At 39.8% G+C, this 16,811-nt stretch overlaps 5 protein-coding genes across 5 annotated transcripts; all 5 read left to right on the forward strand.

Moving 5' to 3' along the window:
- The first annotated feature begins 6 nt into the window (after positions 1-6).
- On the forward strand, positions 7-1,219 carry LOC121869237 (cuticle protein 7-like). The gene is made up of 3 exons (XM_042370477.1): positions 7-27; positions 533-652; positions 792-1,219. Exons 1-3 carry the CDS (start codon positions 22-24, stop codon positions 1,065-1,067), a joined length of 402 nt encoding a protein of 133 aa, XP_042226411.1. The 5' UTR covers positions 7-21; the 3' UTR covers positions 1,068-1,219.
- Positions 1,220-3,858: 2,639 nt separating this feature from the next.
- On the forward strand, positions 3,859-5,073 carry LOC121869238 (cuticle protein 7-like). Its single transcript, XM_042370478.1, has 3 exons — positions 3,859-3,898; positions 4,349-4,450; positions 4,590-5,073. The coding sequence occupies exons 1-3, from the start codon at positions 3,893-3,895 to the stop codon at positions 4,863-4,865; spliced, it is 384 nt and encodes a 127-aa protein (XP_042226412.1). The 5' UTR covers positions 3,859-3,892; the 3' UTR covers positions 4,866-5,073.
- A 2,378-nt stretch (positions 5,074-7,451) lies between these two features.
- Positions 7,452-8,668, forward strand: LOC121869239 (cuticle protein 7-like). The gene is made up of 3 exons (XM_042370479.1): positions 7,452-7,491; positions 7,944-8,045; positions 8,185-8,668. Exons 1-3 carry the CDS (start codon positions 7,486-7,488, stop codon positions 8,458-8,460), a joined length of 384 nt encoding a protein of 127 aa, XP_042226413.1. The 5' UTR covers positions 7,452-7,485; the 3' UTR covers positions 8,461-8,668.
- Positions 8,669-11,048: 2,380 nt separating this feature from the next.
- LOC121869236 (cuticle protein 7-like) lies at positions 11,049-12,055 on the forward strand. Its single transcript, XM_042370475.1, has 3 exons — positions 11,049-11,088; positions 11,539-11,640; positions 11,780-12,055. The coding sequence occupies exons 1-3, from the start codon at positions 11,083-11,085 to the stop codon at positions 12,053-12,055; spliced, it is 384 nt and encodes a 127-aa protein (XP_042226409.1). The 5' UTR covers positions 11,049-11,082.
- Positions 12,056-14,614: 2,559 nt separating this feature from the next.
- Positions 14,615-15,860, forward strand: LOC121869241 (cuticle protein 7-like). The gene is made up of 3 exons (XM_042370481.1): positions 14,615-14,647; positions 15,100-15,237; positions 15,377-15,860. The coding sequence occupies exons 1-3, from the start codon at positions 14,642-14,644 to the stop codon at positions 15,650-15,652; spliced, it is 420 nt and encodes a 139-aa protein (XP_042226415.1). The 5' UTR covers positions 14,615-14,641; the 3' UTR covers positions 15,653-15,860.
- Positions 15,861-16,811: the final 951 nt, after the last annotated feature.

Genomic DNA, 16,811 nt, shown 5'->3' on the forward strand with positions numbered 1-16,811 from the left:
TTCACCAGCATCATCAACATCATGAAGGTAAAACTATAACTAATTTTCTCCCTCATTCACTTTTCTTCATCCTCCTCGAGTGTGTATCAAAACACCGAGTTCTTTATTAGCGTCAAATCATTATTATACATCAATAGTGATAATGAGTAAGGAGAGGTTAAACACATCCCATTAAATGTTTACATCCTCCATAACATTGGAAGAACAACTTAGAAAAGCCTTCACCTGTATCACTTTTGTTTCCTGCTGTAATAAGTGACTTACAGCTGTATAAACCACTAGTAGTAAAGATTATGAGAATGAGTAAACAAAGCAAATCAAAGGTATCATTGTAAGTACAGTGAATTATAGGAATAATTATCTCTAAACGTGTATGTAGTTTTCAATAATATAAGTAAAAAGTAAACAATTCATTTACTGTAAAACATAACGTTTCATATTCTGATGTATCAACCAGATTTAATCTTTGGAACCTGATCACAGGATCCTTGATAAACTAGAAAGATTAAGTATATTTTTTTTCATCACACAGGTGGTTCTCGCCCTGACTCTGGTGGCCGCCGGTATGGCTTCCCCATCCGGTCCCCGTTATGGCTTCAACCCCGGCCCTTCCTTCAACCCCGGCCCTTCCTACAGGCCAACCCCGTCCTATGTGAGTAATGAATACTGTAGATACAAATCACATTCTTCATACATGTAATCCCTGTTAAGACTGTACCAAGACGTTTATAATGTGTGAGGATAATTACTCATCAGAAGTGTAGTTTCTCACCGTTCTCTCCTCCTCCCAGGCTCCTGCTCAGTACACCTTCGACTGGGCGGTGAATGACGCTCCCTCCGGTAACGACTTTGGCCATCAGGAGAGTCGTAACGGTGACAACACCCAGGGATCGTACTACGTGCACCTTCCCGACGGTCGTCTGCAGCAGGTGACCTACACTGTCGACGGCGGCTCTGGGTACGTGGCCGATGTCACCTACCAGGGCGAGGCTCAGTTCCCTACCTACAGTCCAGGATCAGCCTATAGGCCAACCCCAGCCTATAGACCTGCCCCAGTGTATGGTTGAAACATATAAAACCATCGTTAATGACCAATTATGAAACTTATTAATAATTTCCCGAATATAAGTAAATTATGCACCAATTAATGGTTCACTCCTATTGTGAAAATGCTTTCATTAATTCTATGTATAAAGTCAATATTTAGCACCAAAGGTGTTTTTTCCTCGTTTGTTTTTTGAATAATGAATAAATATAATTAACAAATAGATTATTATCTACCCTATCTCTCTCCCTCTTTGTCTCTATTTGTGTTTATTATTTATCACGTGACCACCAGCTGGGTCACCGATCAACACAACTTAGAAGATTTTCTTATTATTCTTTCACTTTTTTAAAATGGTTCAACAAAATGCAACAGACATGACATTTATACGTCACTGGCATGATTATCATTCAAGTTAAATATCAAAGTTTTAGTCATGGCTTCTTTTTACGTTGTTATGGTCCTCCTTCATAATATATAATGGAATGTAGTTGACATGACTCCTTCGCGCATAAAAAAATGCGGACATGGAGTTGACTAACGCAACCAAAAAGACAATGATGATGGAGAAAGATCTGTGTTAATTTTCACCGAATTTATGATCCATTTTTTATTGGCTTGTATTAGAAACTGACTTTTTATGTCGTGATATGAAAATCTACTTTGGGAGGATAACAATAAAAATTATTTCATTATTATATTAGGTCATTTTAATTACCCCCAAATTATGACCTTTTATTTCACTGAAAGTTAACCTTCGAGGAAGAACAAAGGCTGGACCAACATTGATCATTGTAACTAACAAAGTTTCTACTCGTGTGTTATATAATATGAAGACCCAAAGTCATCGTCTAGACATCTTCAGTCTTACATGATATGTTTTTTTCCCGTCCAAGATGACCTCCATCAGCTGACCTTCCCTCACCCAGTCTACACAGGCACGAACCTATACAAGCTGTTGGACAGGTTATTCTTGCCTAGACTCCATTCACAGTCATCATTATCTCATGTTGACTTGTTGCCAGAAACACAGTAACAATGTTATATAGTTTACACGGACACTAGTGGTAGAGCGGCGTGGTAGTCTGCTACTGTATGTAATAAAGGACTAAAACATGAATTCCTTTTGTCTCTTTGTGTTTGCCAATTAACACCACAACTCTGTAATTGTGTTCAAAGTGGCAGGGTATCAGTAAAAATTTATATACCATTAACTCTGGTTTATTTAACATTAACCTTTAATCGAACTGACGACTAAAATAATGTCCAACTATCTAATAATACCCGGGGCCGCCTCCTGATATCTACAAGCCCTTCAAAGGATTAACACTTACTAGCTGGAGCTGATTTCCGCACCTGATGGCAGCCTGGTCATTGTCCTCAACCAATCACCAAACATTTAACAAACCATCAAGACACCATTACCGTACCATTGGTCACCAGTAGAGTTGTGGATGAGACGAAGACAGGCCTTGTGCCTTGCGCCATCCCGTATAACTAGCACCGTTCATCCATAAGATACAGTCGGGGTCAAAAGTCTTGAACACTTGACAGTATTTGGCATGTAAGTACCCGAAGATTTTAGGTATTAAGGAGACTTTTATCCCATCTTGTGGTTCAGGCATAATATGTGATGACAAGTTGTGTTATTAGTATATCCCAATCATATATGTATAGCTCACAAGTAGATGCCAGATATTGCTAAGTGTTCAAGACTTTTGACCCCGACTGTACATTATCCCGTGTACTAGTGATGGTCAGTAAGTTAGGATAGTGTTAATTTAGGTTGAGGGACTCCTATAAACACAAGATCACTCGGACACTTAGATAATGTGCGCGTGGATGGTCTGGGCGTGCTAGGAGATTTGAGAAGAATCACTAATACCACAAGTACTACTACTGCTACGATTACTACTACAACTACTACTACTACCACAAATACCACTTTTTTTTTATACGTGGCTTCCAGCGTCCCCCAATAGCCACACTTCGCCGCCATTTTATTACCTTAATATTAAATATCCTAATACAAAAGTAGCTATCCTATCAGTGTTGAATTAGTTGAGCCGCAGATCTATGCGGCATTCAGCGACTGTAGCCTCATAGTCAATATCTGAAGCAGTTGTCGGCATTGGGGATACCACTACCACTACCACTACCACTACCACAATCACTACCAGTACCACTTCCACTACCACTACCACTACCACAATCACTACCAGTACCACTACCACTGCCACTACCACTACCACTACTATTACCACTACCACTACCACTACCACTACTTTTACCACTACAACTAATAATGATAGTAGTAAATTTTGATCGGTACCTTCCTGTAGAATTATGAAACACGGGAGAGGGATAACTCCTTATAAGATGCTGTACAGGAAGCCGATGATGGTGAGTTATGGAAGTATGAAGTCCCTGTCTACTTGAGGCTGAGTCAGAGTCAGTATTAACCATTATCGTCTTATACAGTAAACCCAGACACGACCTCCAAAAATATGACTCTTCTAACACAATTTTTTTCTCTTATATTCACAATCGTGTATTATTATGAACAATTTACCAGTTATGAGAGAATGAATGGTAATTTTAGCAGAAAATTTTGTATAATGTGTGGTGGTCTTGCACAAGCTTGACCCTATTGATAACACTTCTTATTGAGCATCTCGACAACCTATTTCGTCTCCCTCAACGTGACAGTCTTCTGATATTAATTTTAAACCAGTTTTATCGACCTTGGTGAGGAACCGCCCAGATTCCTCGGTAGGTATATAAGTGGTGAGGTGTCTGAGATGACCACACTCACTCACTGACTTCTTCACCAGCATCATCAACATCATGAAGGTAAAACTCTAACTCATTTTCTCCCTCATTCACTTTTCTTCATCCTCCTCGAGTGCATCAAAACATCGAGTTGTTCATATCACTAAATTATTATATACATTAATTGATGATGAGTAAGGCGAGGTGAAACACGTCCCATTAAATGTTTTCATCCTCCATAACATTGGAAGAACAACTTAGAAAAGTCGTCATTTGCAACACTTTTGTTCCCTGCTGTTATAAGTGACTTAAAGCTGTATAAATCACTATGATAACGTGCAAAAAAAGGAAATCAAGAGTACCATTGTAAGTATAGCTATATTTAGAATGAATTATAGGAATAATTAAAAATGAATGTGTGTAATTCCAAATGATATAATTAAAAAGTAAACAATTCATTTCCTGTATAAAATAACATAGCGTATCCTTGATACACTAGAACGATTAAGTATCAATTTTGTCCTCACACAGGTGGTTCTCGCACTGACTCTGGTGGCCGCCGCTGTGGCTGCCCCATCCGGTCCCCGTTATGGCTTCAACCCCGGCCCTTCCTACAGGCCAACCCCGTCCTATGTGAGTAATGAATATTGTAGTTACAAATCTTATTCTTCATACATGTAATCCCAGTTAAGACTGTACCAAGACGTTTATTATGTGTGAGGATAATTACTCACCAAAGGTGTAGTTTCTCACCGTTCTCTCCTCCTCCCAGGCTCCTGCTCAGTACAGCTTCGACTGGGCGGTGAATGACGCTCCTTCCGGTAACGACTTCGGCCACCAGGAGAATCGTAACGGTGACAACACCCAGGGGTCGTACTACGTGCACCTTCCCGACGGTCGTCTGCAGCAGGTGACCTACGCTGTCGACGGCGGGTCTGGGTACGTGGCCGATGTCACCTACCAGGGCGAGGCTCAGTTCCCTGCCTACAGTCCAGGCTCATCCTATAGGCCAACCCCAGCCTATAGACCTGCCCCAGTGTATGGTTAAAACATATAAAACCATCGTTAATGGCCAATTATGAAACTTATCAATGAATTGCCTAATAAAAATAAATTATTTACCAATTAATGGTTCACTCCTAATGTGAAAATGCTTCTAGAAATTCTATGTATAAAGTCTTTATTTAGCAGCAAAGGTGTTTTTTCCACTCTTGTTTTACGGATAATGAATAAATACAATTAAAATATAGATTCTTGCCTACCATTTCTCTCTTCCTTTGTCTCTATTTGTGTTTATTAACTCTCACATGACCGCCAGCTGGGTCACCGATCAACAGAACTTTACATTATAAAATATTGGTAAAAAATGGAAGATTTTCTTATTATGTTATCACTTTTGTGACATTTATAATTCCTAGGATGATTCTCATTCAAGTTAAATGTCAAAATATCAGTCATGACTTCCTATTACGTTGTTATGGTCTTCCTGTGTAATATATATATGAGATTTACTTGACATGACTCCTTCATGCATTAAAAAATACGGTCAGTCAAGCGATAGAAGGCGGACAATGAGTTGACTAACGCAACCAAAAAGGCAAGGATGATGGAAACGGAACTGTGTTAGTTTTCAGGTGGTTCAATAATTCATTTTTCACTAGCTTGTATCAGTCAGTGACTTCTTCTGCCATTTGATATGAGAATCTACTTTGGGAAAATAACTATTAACAACTATTTCATTATTTTCATGCATAACCTATTTGAACAACTTTCATAAGAGATATTATATTGGGTCAATTTAATTGCCCCAAATTATGACCTTTTATTTCACTGAAAGTTAACCTTCGCGGAAGAACAAAGGCTGGACCAACATTGATCATTGTATCTAACAAAGTTTCCACTCGTGTGTTATATAATATGAAGACCCAAAGTCATCGTCTAGACATCTTCAGTCTTACATGATATGTGTTTTTCCCAGTCCAAGATGACCTCCATCAGCTGATCTTCCCTCACCCAGCCTACACAGGCACGAACCTATACAAGCTGTTGGACAGGTTATTCCTGCCTAGACTCGATTCACAGTCATCTTTATCTCTTGTTGAGTTGGTGCCAGAAACACAGTAACAATGTTGTATAGTTTACACGGGCACTAGTGGTAGAGCGGCGTGGTAGTCTGCTACTGTATGTAATAAAGGACTAAAACATGATTTCCTTTTGTCTCTTTGTGTTTGCCAATTAACACCACAACTCTGTAATTGTGTTCAAAGTGGCAGGGTATCAGTAAAAAATTATATACCATTAACTCTGGTATATTTAACATTAACCTTCAATCGAACTGACGACTAAAATAATGTCCAACTATCTAATAATACCCGGGGCCGCCTCCTGATATCTACAAGACCTTCAAAGGATTAACACTTACTAGCTGGAGCTGATTTCCGCACCTGATGGCAACCTGGTCATTGTCCTCAACCAATCACCAAACATTTAACAAACCATCAAGACACCATTACCGTACCATTGGTCACCAGTAGAGTGGGTGGATGAGACGAAGACAGGCCTTGTGCCATCCCGTATAACTAGCACCGTTCATCCATAAGGTACAGCATCCTTTGTACTAGTGAATGATTGGTAAGTTATGGGTGGTGCTGCTTATGTTTGACAGACCCCTATAAACACAAGACCTCACGGACACTTGACCATAAGGGCGTGGATGGTGTGGGCAGTGCTAGGAGAATCGAAGCACCAATGGTCACTACCATCACCACTATTATAATAATCAATACCACTAACACTCTTATTACTCATAACTAATGACCACCACACTACTATTACCAGTAACAATGAACACATCATCTCTACCGCCTGTACTACCACTACCACTACCACAATCACTGCCACAACCAATCACAAATGCCCACAATCACCACCACCACCACAACCACTACCACCACCCCACCACTACCACCACACCCCCCACCACCACCACACTACCACCACCTCTACACTACCTTCACCACTACCACTACCACATTCACTACCAGTACCACTACCACTGCCACTACCACTACCACTACTATTACCACTACCACTACCACTACCACTACTTTTACCACTACAACTAATAATGATAGTAGTAAATTTTGATCGGTACCTTCCTGTAGAATTATGAAACACGGGAGAGGGATAACTCCTTATAAGATGCTGTCCAGGAAGCCGATGATGGTGAGTTATGGAAGTATGAAGGTCCTGTCTACTTGAGGATGAATCAGAGTCAGTATTAACCATTATCGTCTTATACAGTAAACCCAGACACGACCTCCAAAAATATGACTCTTCTAACACTATTTTTTCTCTTATATTCACAATCGTGTATTAATATGAACAATTTACCAGTTATGAGAGAATGAATGGTAATTTTAGCAGAAAATTTTGTATAATGTGTGGTGGTCTTGCACAAGCTTGACCCTATTGATAACACTTCTTATTGAGCATCCCGACAACCTCTTTAGTCTCCCTCAACGTGACAGTCTTCTGATATTAATTTTAAACCAGTTTTATCGACCTTGGTGAGGAACCGCCCAGATTCCTCGGTAGGTATATAAGTGGTGAGGTGTCTGAGATGACCACACTCACTCACTGACTTCTTCACCAGCATCATCAACATCATGAAGGTAAAACTCTAACTCATTTTCTCCCTCATTGACTTTTCTACATCCTCCTCGAGTGCATCAAAACATCGAGTTGTTCATATCACTAAATTATTATATACATTAATTGATAATGAGTAAGGCGAGGTGAAACACATCCCATTAAATGTTTTCATCCTTCATAACATTGGAAGAACAACTTAGAAAAGTCGTCATTTGCAACACTTTTGTTCCCTGCTGTTATAAGTGAATTAAAGATGTATAAACCACTATGATAACGTGCAAACAAAGGAAATCAAGAGTATCATTGTAAGTATAGTTATATTTAGAATGAATTATAGGAATAATTAAAAATGAATGTGTGTGTAATTCCAAATGATATAATTAAAAAGTAAACAATTCATTTCCTGTATTAAATAACATAGCGTATCCTTGATACACTAGAACGATTAAGTATCATTTTTGTCCTCACACAGGTGGTTCTCGCACTGACTCTGGTGGCCGCCGCTGTGGCTGCCCCATCCGGTCCCCGTTATGGCTTCAACCCCGGCCCTTCCTACAGGCCAACCCCGTCCTATGTGAGTAATGAATATTGTAGTTACAAATCTTATTCTTCATACATGTAATCCCAGTTAAGACTGTACCAAGACGTTTATTATGTGTGAGGATAATTACTCACCAAAGGTGTAGTTTCTCACCGTTCTCTCCTCCTCCCAGGCTCCTGCTCAGTACAGCTTCGACTGGGCGGTGAATGACGCTCCTTCCGGTAACGACTTCGGCCACCAGGAGAATCGTAACGGTGACAACACCCAGGGGTCGTACTACGTGCACCTTCCCGACGGTCGTCTGCAGCAGGTGACCTACGCTGTCGACGGCGGGTCTGGGTACGTGGCCGATGTCACCTACCAGGGCGAGGCTCAGTTCCCTGCCTACAGTCCAGGCTCATCCTATAGGCCAACCCCAGCCTATAGACCTGCCCCAGTGTATGGTTAAAACATATAAAACCATCGTTAATGGCCAATTATGAAACTTATCAATGAAATGCCTAATAAAAATAAATTATTTACCAATTAATGGTTCACTCCTAATGTGAAAATGCTTCTAGAAATTCTATGTATAAAGTCTTTATTTAGCAGCAAAGGTGTTTTTTCCACTCTTGTTTTACGGATAATGAATAAATACAATTAAAATATAGATTCTTGCCTACCATTTCTCTCTTCCTTTGTCTCTATTTGTGTTTATTAACTCTCACATGACCGCCAGCTGGGTCACCGATCAACAGAACTTTACATTATAAAATATTGGTAAAAAATGGAAGATTTTCTTATTATGTTATCACTTTTGTGACATTTATAATTCCTAGGATGATTCTCATTCAAGTTAAATGTCAAAATATCAGTCATGACTTCCTATTACGTTGTTATGGTCTTCCTGTGTAATATATATATGAGTTTTACTTGACATGACTCCTTCATGCATTAAAAAATACGGTCAGTCAAGCGATAGAAGGCGGACAATGAGTTGACTAACGCAACCAAAAAGGCAAGGATGATGGAAACGGAACTGTGTTAGTTTTCAGGTGGTTCAATAATTCATTTTTCACTAGCTTGTATCAGTCAGTGACTTCTTCTGCCATTTGATATGAGAATCTACTTTGGGAAAATAACTATTAACAACTATTTCATTATTTTCATGCATAACCTATTTGAACAACTTTCATAAGAGATATTATATTGGGTCAATTTAATTGCCCCAAATTATGACCTTTTATTTCACTGAAAGTTAACCTTCGCGGAAGAACAAAGGCTGAACCAACATTGATCATTGTATCTAACAAAGTTTCCACTCGTGTGTTATATAATATGAAGACACAGAGTCATCGTCTAGACATCTTCAGTCTTACATGATATGTGTTTTTCCTCAGTTCAAGATGACCTCCATCAGCTGATCTTCCCTCACCCAGTCTACACAGGCACGAACTTAGACAACCTGTTGGACAGGTTATTCCTGCCTAGACTACATTGAGAGTCATCTTTATCTCATGTTGAGTTGGTGCCAGAAACAAAGTAACAATGTTGTATAGTTTACACGGACACTAATGGTCGAGTGGTGCGGTAGTCTGCTACTGTATGTAATAAAGGACTGAAACATGTTTTCCTTTTGTCTCTTTGTGTTTGCCAATTAACACCACAACTCTGTAATTGTAATCAAAGTGGCAGGGTATCAGTAAAAATTTATATACCATTAACTCTGGTTTATTTAACATTAACCTTTAATCGAACTGACGACTAAAATAATGTCCAACTATCTAATAATACCCGGGGCCGCCTCCTGATATCTACAAGCCCTTCAAAGGATTAACACTTACTAGCTGGAGCTGATTTCCGCACCTGATGGCAGCCTGGTCATTGTCCTCAACCAATCACCAAACATTTAACAAACCATCAAGACACCATTACCGTACCATTGGTCACCAGTAGAGTGGGTGGATGAGACGAAGACAGGCCTTGTGCCATCCCGTATAACTAGCACCGTTCATCCATAAGGTACAGCATCCTGTACTCAGTGACGATTGGTAAGTTATGGGTGGTGCTGCTTATGCTTGACAGACCTCTATAAACACAAGACCTCACGGGACACTTGGGACCATATGGGTGGATGGTGGGCGTGCTAGGAGAATCGGGAAGCACCACAGTCACCTACCACTACCACTATAATAATCAATACCACTACCACTCTTATTACACCATAATCAATACTCACTACCACTACCATTACCATAGTCACACTCACTCCCACCGCTACCACTCACCACTCACCACTCACCACAATCACTGCCACAACCAATCACAAATGCCTCTTCCACAATCACTCACCACTACCACAACTCACTCACCACTACCTCTACCACTACCTCACTACCACTACCACTACCACAATCACTACCAGTACCACTTCCACTACCACTACCACTTCCACATTCACTACCAGCACCACTACCACTGCCACTACCACTACCACTACTATTACCACTACCACTACCACTACCACTACTTTTACCACTACAACTAATAATGATAGTAGTAAATTTTGATCGGTACCTTCCTGTAGAATTATGAAACACGGGAGAGGGATAACTCCTTATAAGATGCTGTACAGGAAGCCGATGATGGTGAGTTATGGAAATATGAAGCTCCTGTCTACTTAAGGCTGAATCAGAGTCAGTATTAACCATTATCGTCTTATACAGTAAACCCAGACACGACCTCCATAAATATGACTCTTCTAACACAATTTTTTCTCTTATATTCACAATCTTGTATTAATATGAACAATTTACCAGTTATGAGAGAAAGAATGGTAATTTTAGCAGAAAATTTTGTATAATGTGTGGTGGTCTTGCACAAGCTTGACCCTATTGATAACACTTCTTATTGGGCATCTCGACAACCTCTTTAGTCTCCCTCAACGTGACAGTCTTCTCATATTAATTTTAAACCAGTTTTATCGACCTTGGTGAGGATCCGCCCAGATTCCTCGGTAGGTATATAAGTGGTGAGGTGTCTGAGATGACCACACTCACTCACTGACTTCTTCACCAGCATCATCAACATCATGAAGGTAAAACTCTAACTCATTTTCTCCCTCATTCACTTTTCTTCATCCTCCTCGAGTGCATCAAAACATCGAGTTGTTCATATCACTAAATTATTATATACATTAATTGATAATGAGTAAGGCGAGGTGAAACACATCCCATTAAATGTTTTCATCCTCCATAACATTGGAAGAACAACTTAGAAAAGTCGTCATTTGCAACACTTTTGTTCCCTGCTGTTATAAGTGACTTAAAGCTGTATAAATCACTATGATAACGTGCAAAAAAAGGAAATCAAGAGTACCATTGTAAGTATAGCTATATTTAGAATGAATTATAGGAATAATTAAAAATGAATGTGTGTAATTCCAAATGATATAATTAAAAAGTAAACAATTCATTTCCTGTATAAAATAACATAGCGTATCCTTGATACACTAGAACGATTAAGTATCAATTTTGTCCTCACACAGGTGGTTCTCGCACTGACTCTGGTGGCCGCCGCTGTGGCTGCCCCATCCGGTCCCCGTTATGGCTTCAACCCCGGCCCTTCCTACAGGCCAACCCCGTCCTATGTGAGTAATGAATATTGTAGTTACAAATCTTATTCTTCATACATGTAATCCCAGTTAAGACTGTACCAAGACGTTTATTATGTGTGAGGATAATTACTCACCAAAGGTGTAGTTTCTCACCGTTCTCTCCTCCTCCCAGGCTCCTGCTCAGTACAGCTTCGACTGGGCGGTGAATGACGCTCCTTCCGGTAACGACTTCGGCCACCAGGAGAATCGTAACGGTGACAACACCCAGGGGTCGTACTACGTGCACCTTCCCGACGGTCGTCTGCAGCGGGTGACCTATGCTGTCGACGGCGGGTCTGGGTACGTGGCCGATGTCACCTACCAGGGCGAGGCTCAGTTCCCTGCCTACAGTCCAGGCTCATCCTATAGGCCAACCCCAGCCTATAGACCTGCCCCAGTGTATGGTTAAAACATATAAAACCATCGTTAATGGCCAATTATGAAACTTATCAATGAATTGCCTAATAAAAATAAATTATTTACCAATTAATGGTTCACTCCTAATGTGAAAATGCTTCTAGAAATTCTATGTATAAAGTCTTTATTTAGCAGCAAAGGTGTTTTTTCCACTCTTGTTTTACGGATAATGAATAAATACAATTAAAATATAGATTCTTGCCTACCATTTCTCTCTTCCTTTGTCTCTATTTGTGTTTATTAACTCTCACATGACCGCCAGCTGGGTCACCGATCAACAGAACTTTACATTATAAAATATTGGTAAAAAATGGAAGATTTTCTTATTATGTTATCACTTTTGTGACATTTATAATTCCTAGGATGATTCTCATTCAAGTTAAATGTCAAAATATCAGTCATGACTTCCTATTACGTTGTTATGGTCTTCCTGTGTAATATATATATGAGATTTACTTGACATGACTCCTTCATGCATTAAAAAATACGGTCAGTCAAGCGATAGAAGGCGGACAATGAGTTGACTAACGCAACCAAAAAGGCAAGGATGATGGAAACGGAACTGTGTTAGTTTTCAGGTGGTTCAATAATTCATTTTTCACTAGCTTGTATCAGTCAGTGACTTCTTCTGCCATTTGATATGAGAATCTACTTTGGGAAAATAACTATTAACAACTATTTCATTATTTTCATGCATAACCTATTTGAACAACTTTCATAAGAGATATTATATTGGGTCAATTTAATTGCCCCAAATTATGACCTTTTATTTCACTGAAAGTTAACCTTCGCGGAAGAACAAAGGCTGGACCAACATTGATCATTGTATCTAACAAAGTTTCCACTCGTGTGTTATATAATATGAAGACCCAAAGTCATCGTCTAGACATCTTCAGTCTTACATGATATGTGTTTTTCCCAGTCCAAGATGACCTCCATCAGCTGATCTTCCCTCACCCAGCCTACACAGGCACGAACCTATACAAGCTGTTGGACAGGTTATTCCTGCCTAGACTCGATTCACAGTCATCTTTATCTCTTGTTGAGTTGGTGCCAGAAACACAGTAACAATGTTGTATAGTTTACACGGGCACTAGTGGTAGAGCGGCGTGGTAGTCTGCTACTGTATGTAATAAAGGACTAAAACATGATTTCCTTTTGTCTCTTTGTGTTTGCCAATTAACACCACAACTCTGTAATTGTGTTCAAAGTGGCAGGGTATCAGTAAAAAATTATATACCATTAACTCTGGTATATTTAACATTAACCTTCAATCGAACTGACGACTAAAATAATGTCCAACTATCTAATAATACCCGGGGCCGCCTCCTGATATCTACAAGACCTTCAAAGGATTAACACTTACTAGCTGGAGCTGATTTCCGCACCTGATGGCAACCTGGTCATTGTCCTCAACCAATCACCAAACATTTAACAAACCATCAAGACACCATTACCGTACCATTGGTCACCAGTAGAGTGGGTGGATGAGACGAAGACAGGCCTTGTGCCATCCCGTATAACTAGCACCGTTCATCCATAAGATACAGCATCCTTTGTACTAGTGACGATTGGTAGAAGTTATGGAGTGGTGTTGCTTATGTTTGACAGACCTCTATAAACACAAGACCTCACGGACACTTCAGACCATATGGGCGTGGATGGTGTGTGGGCGTGCTAGGAGAATCAGGGAAGCACCACAGTCACTACCACTACCACTATAATAATCAATACCACTGCACTCTTATTACCATAATCAATGCCATACCACTACTATTACCATAGTCAATGCACCTACTCCTACTTACCTACCACTACCACTACCACAATCACTGCCACAACCAATCACAAATGCCTCTTCACAATCACTACCACTACCACAACCACAATCACTACCAGTACCACTTCCATTACCACTACCACGACCACAATCACAACCACTACCACTACCAGTACCACTACCACTGCCACTACCACTACCACTACTATTACCACTACCACTACCACTACCACTACTAATACCACTACTATTAACAATGATAGTAATAAATTTTGATCGGTACCTTCCTGTAGAATTATGAAACACGGGAGAGGGATAACTCCTTATAAGATGCTGTACAGGAAGCCGATGATGGTGAGTTATGGAAATATGAAGCTCCTGTCTACTTAAGAAAGAATCAGAGTCAGTATTAACCATTATCGTTTTATACAGTAAACCCAGACACGACCTCCATAAATATGACTCTTATAACACTATTTTTTCTCTTATATTCACAATCGTGTATTAATATGAACAATTTACCAGTTATGAGAGAATGAATGGAAACTTTAGCTGAAAAATTTTGTATAATGTGTGTTGGTCTTGCACAAGCTTGACCCTATTGATAACACTTCTTATTGAGCATCTCGACAACCTCTTTAGTCTCCCTCAACGTGACAGTCTTCTCATATTAATTTTAAACCAGTTTTATCGACCTTGGTGAGGAACCGCCCAGATTCCTCGGTAGGTATATAAGTGGTGAGGTGTCTGAGATGACCACACTCACTCACTGACTTCTTCACCAGCATCATCAACATCATGAAGGTAAAACTCTAACTCATTTTCTCCCTCATTCACTTTTCTTCATCCTCCTCGAGTGCATCAAAACATCGAGTTGTTCATATCACTAAATTATTATATACATTAATTGATGATGAGTAAGGCGAGGTGAAACACGTCCCATTAAATGTTTTCATCCTCCATAACATTGGAAGAACAACTTAGAAAAGTCGTCATTTGCAACACTTTTGTTCCCTGCTGTTATAAGTGACTTAAAGCTGTATAAATCACTATGATAACGTGCAAAAAAAGGAAATCAAGAGTACCATTGTAAGTATAGCTATATTTAGAATGAATTATAGGAATAATTAAAAATGAATGTGTGTGTAATTCCAAATGATATAATTAAAAAGTAAACAATTCATTTCCTGTATTAAATAACATAGCGTATCCTTGATACACTAGAACGATTAAGTATCATTTTTGTCCTCACACAGGTGGTTCTCGCCCTCACTCTGGTGGCCGCCGCTGTGGCTGTCCCATCCGGTCCCCGTTATGGCTTCAATCCCGGCCCTTCCTTCAACCCCGGCCCTTCCTTCAACCCAGGCCCTTCCTACAGGCCAACCCCGTCCTATGTGAGTAATGAATATTGTAGTTACAAATCTTATTCTTCATACATGTAATCCCTGTTAAGACTGTACCAAGACGTTTATTATGTGTGAGGATAATTACTCACCAAAGGTGTAGTTTCTCACCGTTCTCTCCTCCTCCCAGGCTCCTGCTCAGTACAGCTTCGACTGGGCGGTGAATGACGCTCCTTCCGGTAACGACTTCGGCCACCAGGAGAATCGTAACGGTGACAACACCCAGGGGTCGTACTACGTGCACCTTCCCGACGGTCGTCTGCAGCAGGTGACCTACGCTGTCGACGGCGGGTCTGGGTACGTGGCCGATGTCACCTACCAGGGCGAGGCTCAGTTCCCTGCCTACAGTCCAGGCTCATCCTATAGGCCAACCCCAGCCTATAGACCTGCCCCAGTGTATGGTTAAAACATATAAAACCATCGTTAATGGCCAATTATGAAACTTATCAATGAATTGCCTAATAAAAATAAATTATTTACCAATTAATGGTTCACTCCTAATGTGAAAATGCTTCTAGAAATTCTATGTATAAAGTCTTTATTTAGCAGCAAAGGTGTTTTTTCCACTCTTGTTTTACGGATAATGAATAAATACAATTAAAATATAGATTCTTGCCTACCATTTCTCTCTTCCTTTGTCTTTATTTGTGTTTATTAACTCTCACATGACCGCCAGCTGGGTCACCGATCAACAGAACTTTACATTATAAAATATTGGTAAAAAATGGAAGATTTTCTTATTATGTTATCACTTTTGTGACATTTATAATTCCTAGGATGATTCTCATTCAAGTTAAATGTCAAAATATCAGTCATGACTTCCTATTACGTTGTTATGGTCTTCCTGTGTAATATATATATGAGATTTACTTGACATGACTCCTTCATGCATTAAAAAATACGGTCAGTCAAGCGATAGAAGGCGGACAATGAGTTGACTAACGCAACCAAAAAGGCAAGGATGATGGAAACGGAACTGTGTTAGTTTTCAGGTGGTTCAATAATTCATTTTTCACTAGCTTGTATCAGTCAGTGACTTCTTCTGCCATTTGATATGAGAATCTACTTTGGGAAAATAACTATTAACAACTATTTCATTATTTTCATGCATAACCTATTTGAACAACTTTCATAAGAGATATTATATTGGGTCAATTTAATTGCCCCAAATTATGACCTTTTATTTCACTGAAAGTTAACCTTCGCGGAAGAACAAAGGCTGGACCAACATTGATCATTGTATCTAACAAAGTTTCCACTCGTGTGTTATATAATATGAAGACCCAAAGTCATCGTCTAGACATCTTCAGTCTTACATGATATGTGTTTTTCCCAGTCCAAGATGACCTCCATCAGCTGATCTTCCCTCACCCAGCCTACACAGGCACGAACCTATACAAGCTGTTGGACAGGTTATTCCTGCCTAGACTCGATTCACAGTCATCTTTATCTCTTGTTGAGTTGGTGCCAGAAACACAGTAACAATGTTGTATAGTTTACACGGGCACTAGTGGTAGAGCGGCGTGGTAGTCTGCTACTGTATGTAATAAAGGACTAAAACATGA

This window comes from Homarus americanus, unplaced genomic scaffold, assembly GCF_018991925.1.
Source record: "Homarus americanus isolate GMGI-L3 unplaced genomic scaffold, GMGI_Hamer_2.0 scaffold55561, whole genome shotgun sequence".
Lineage (NCBI taxonomy): Eukaryota > Metazoa > Arthropoda > Malacostraca > Decapoda > Nephropidae > Homarus > Homarus americanus.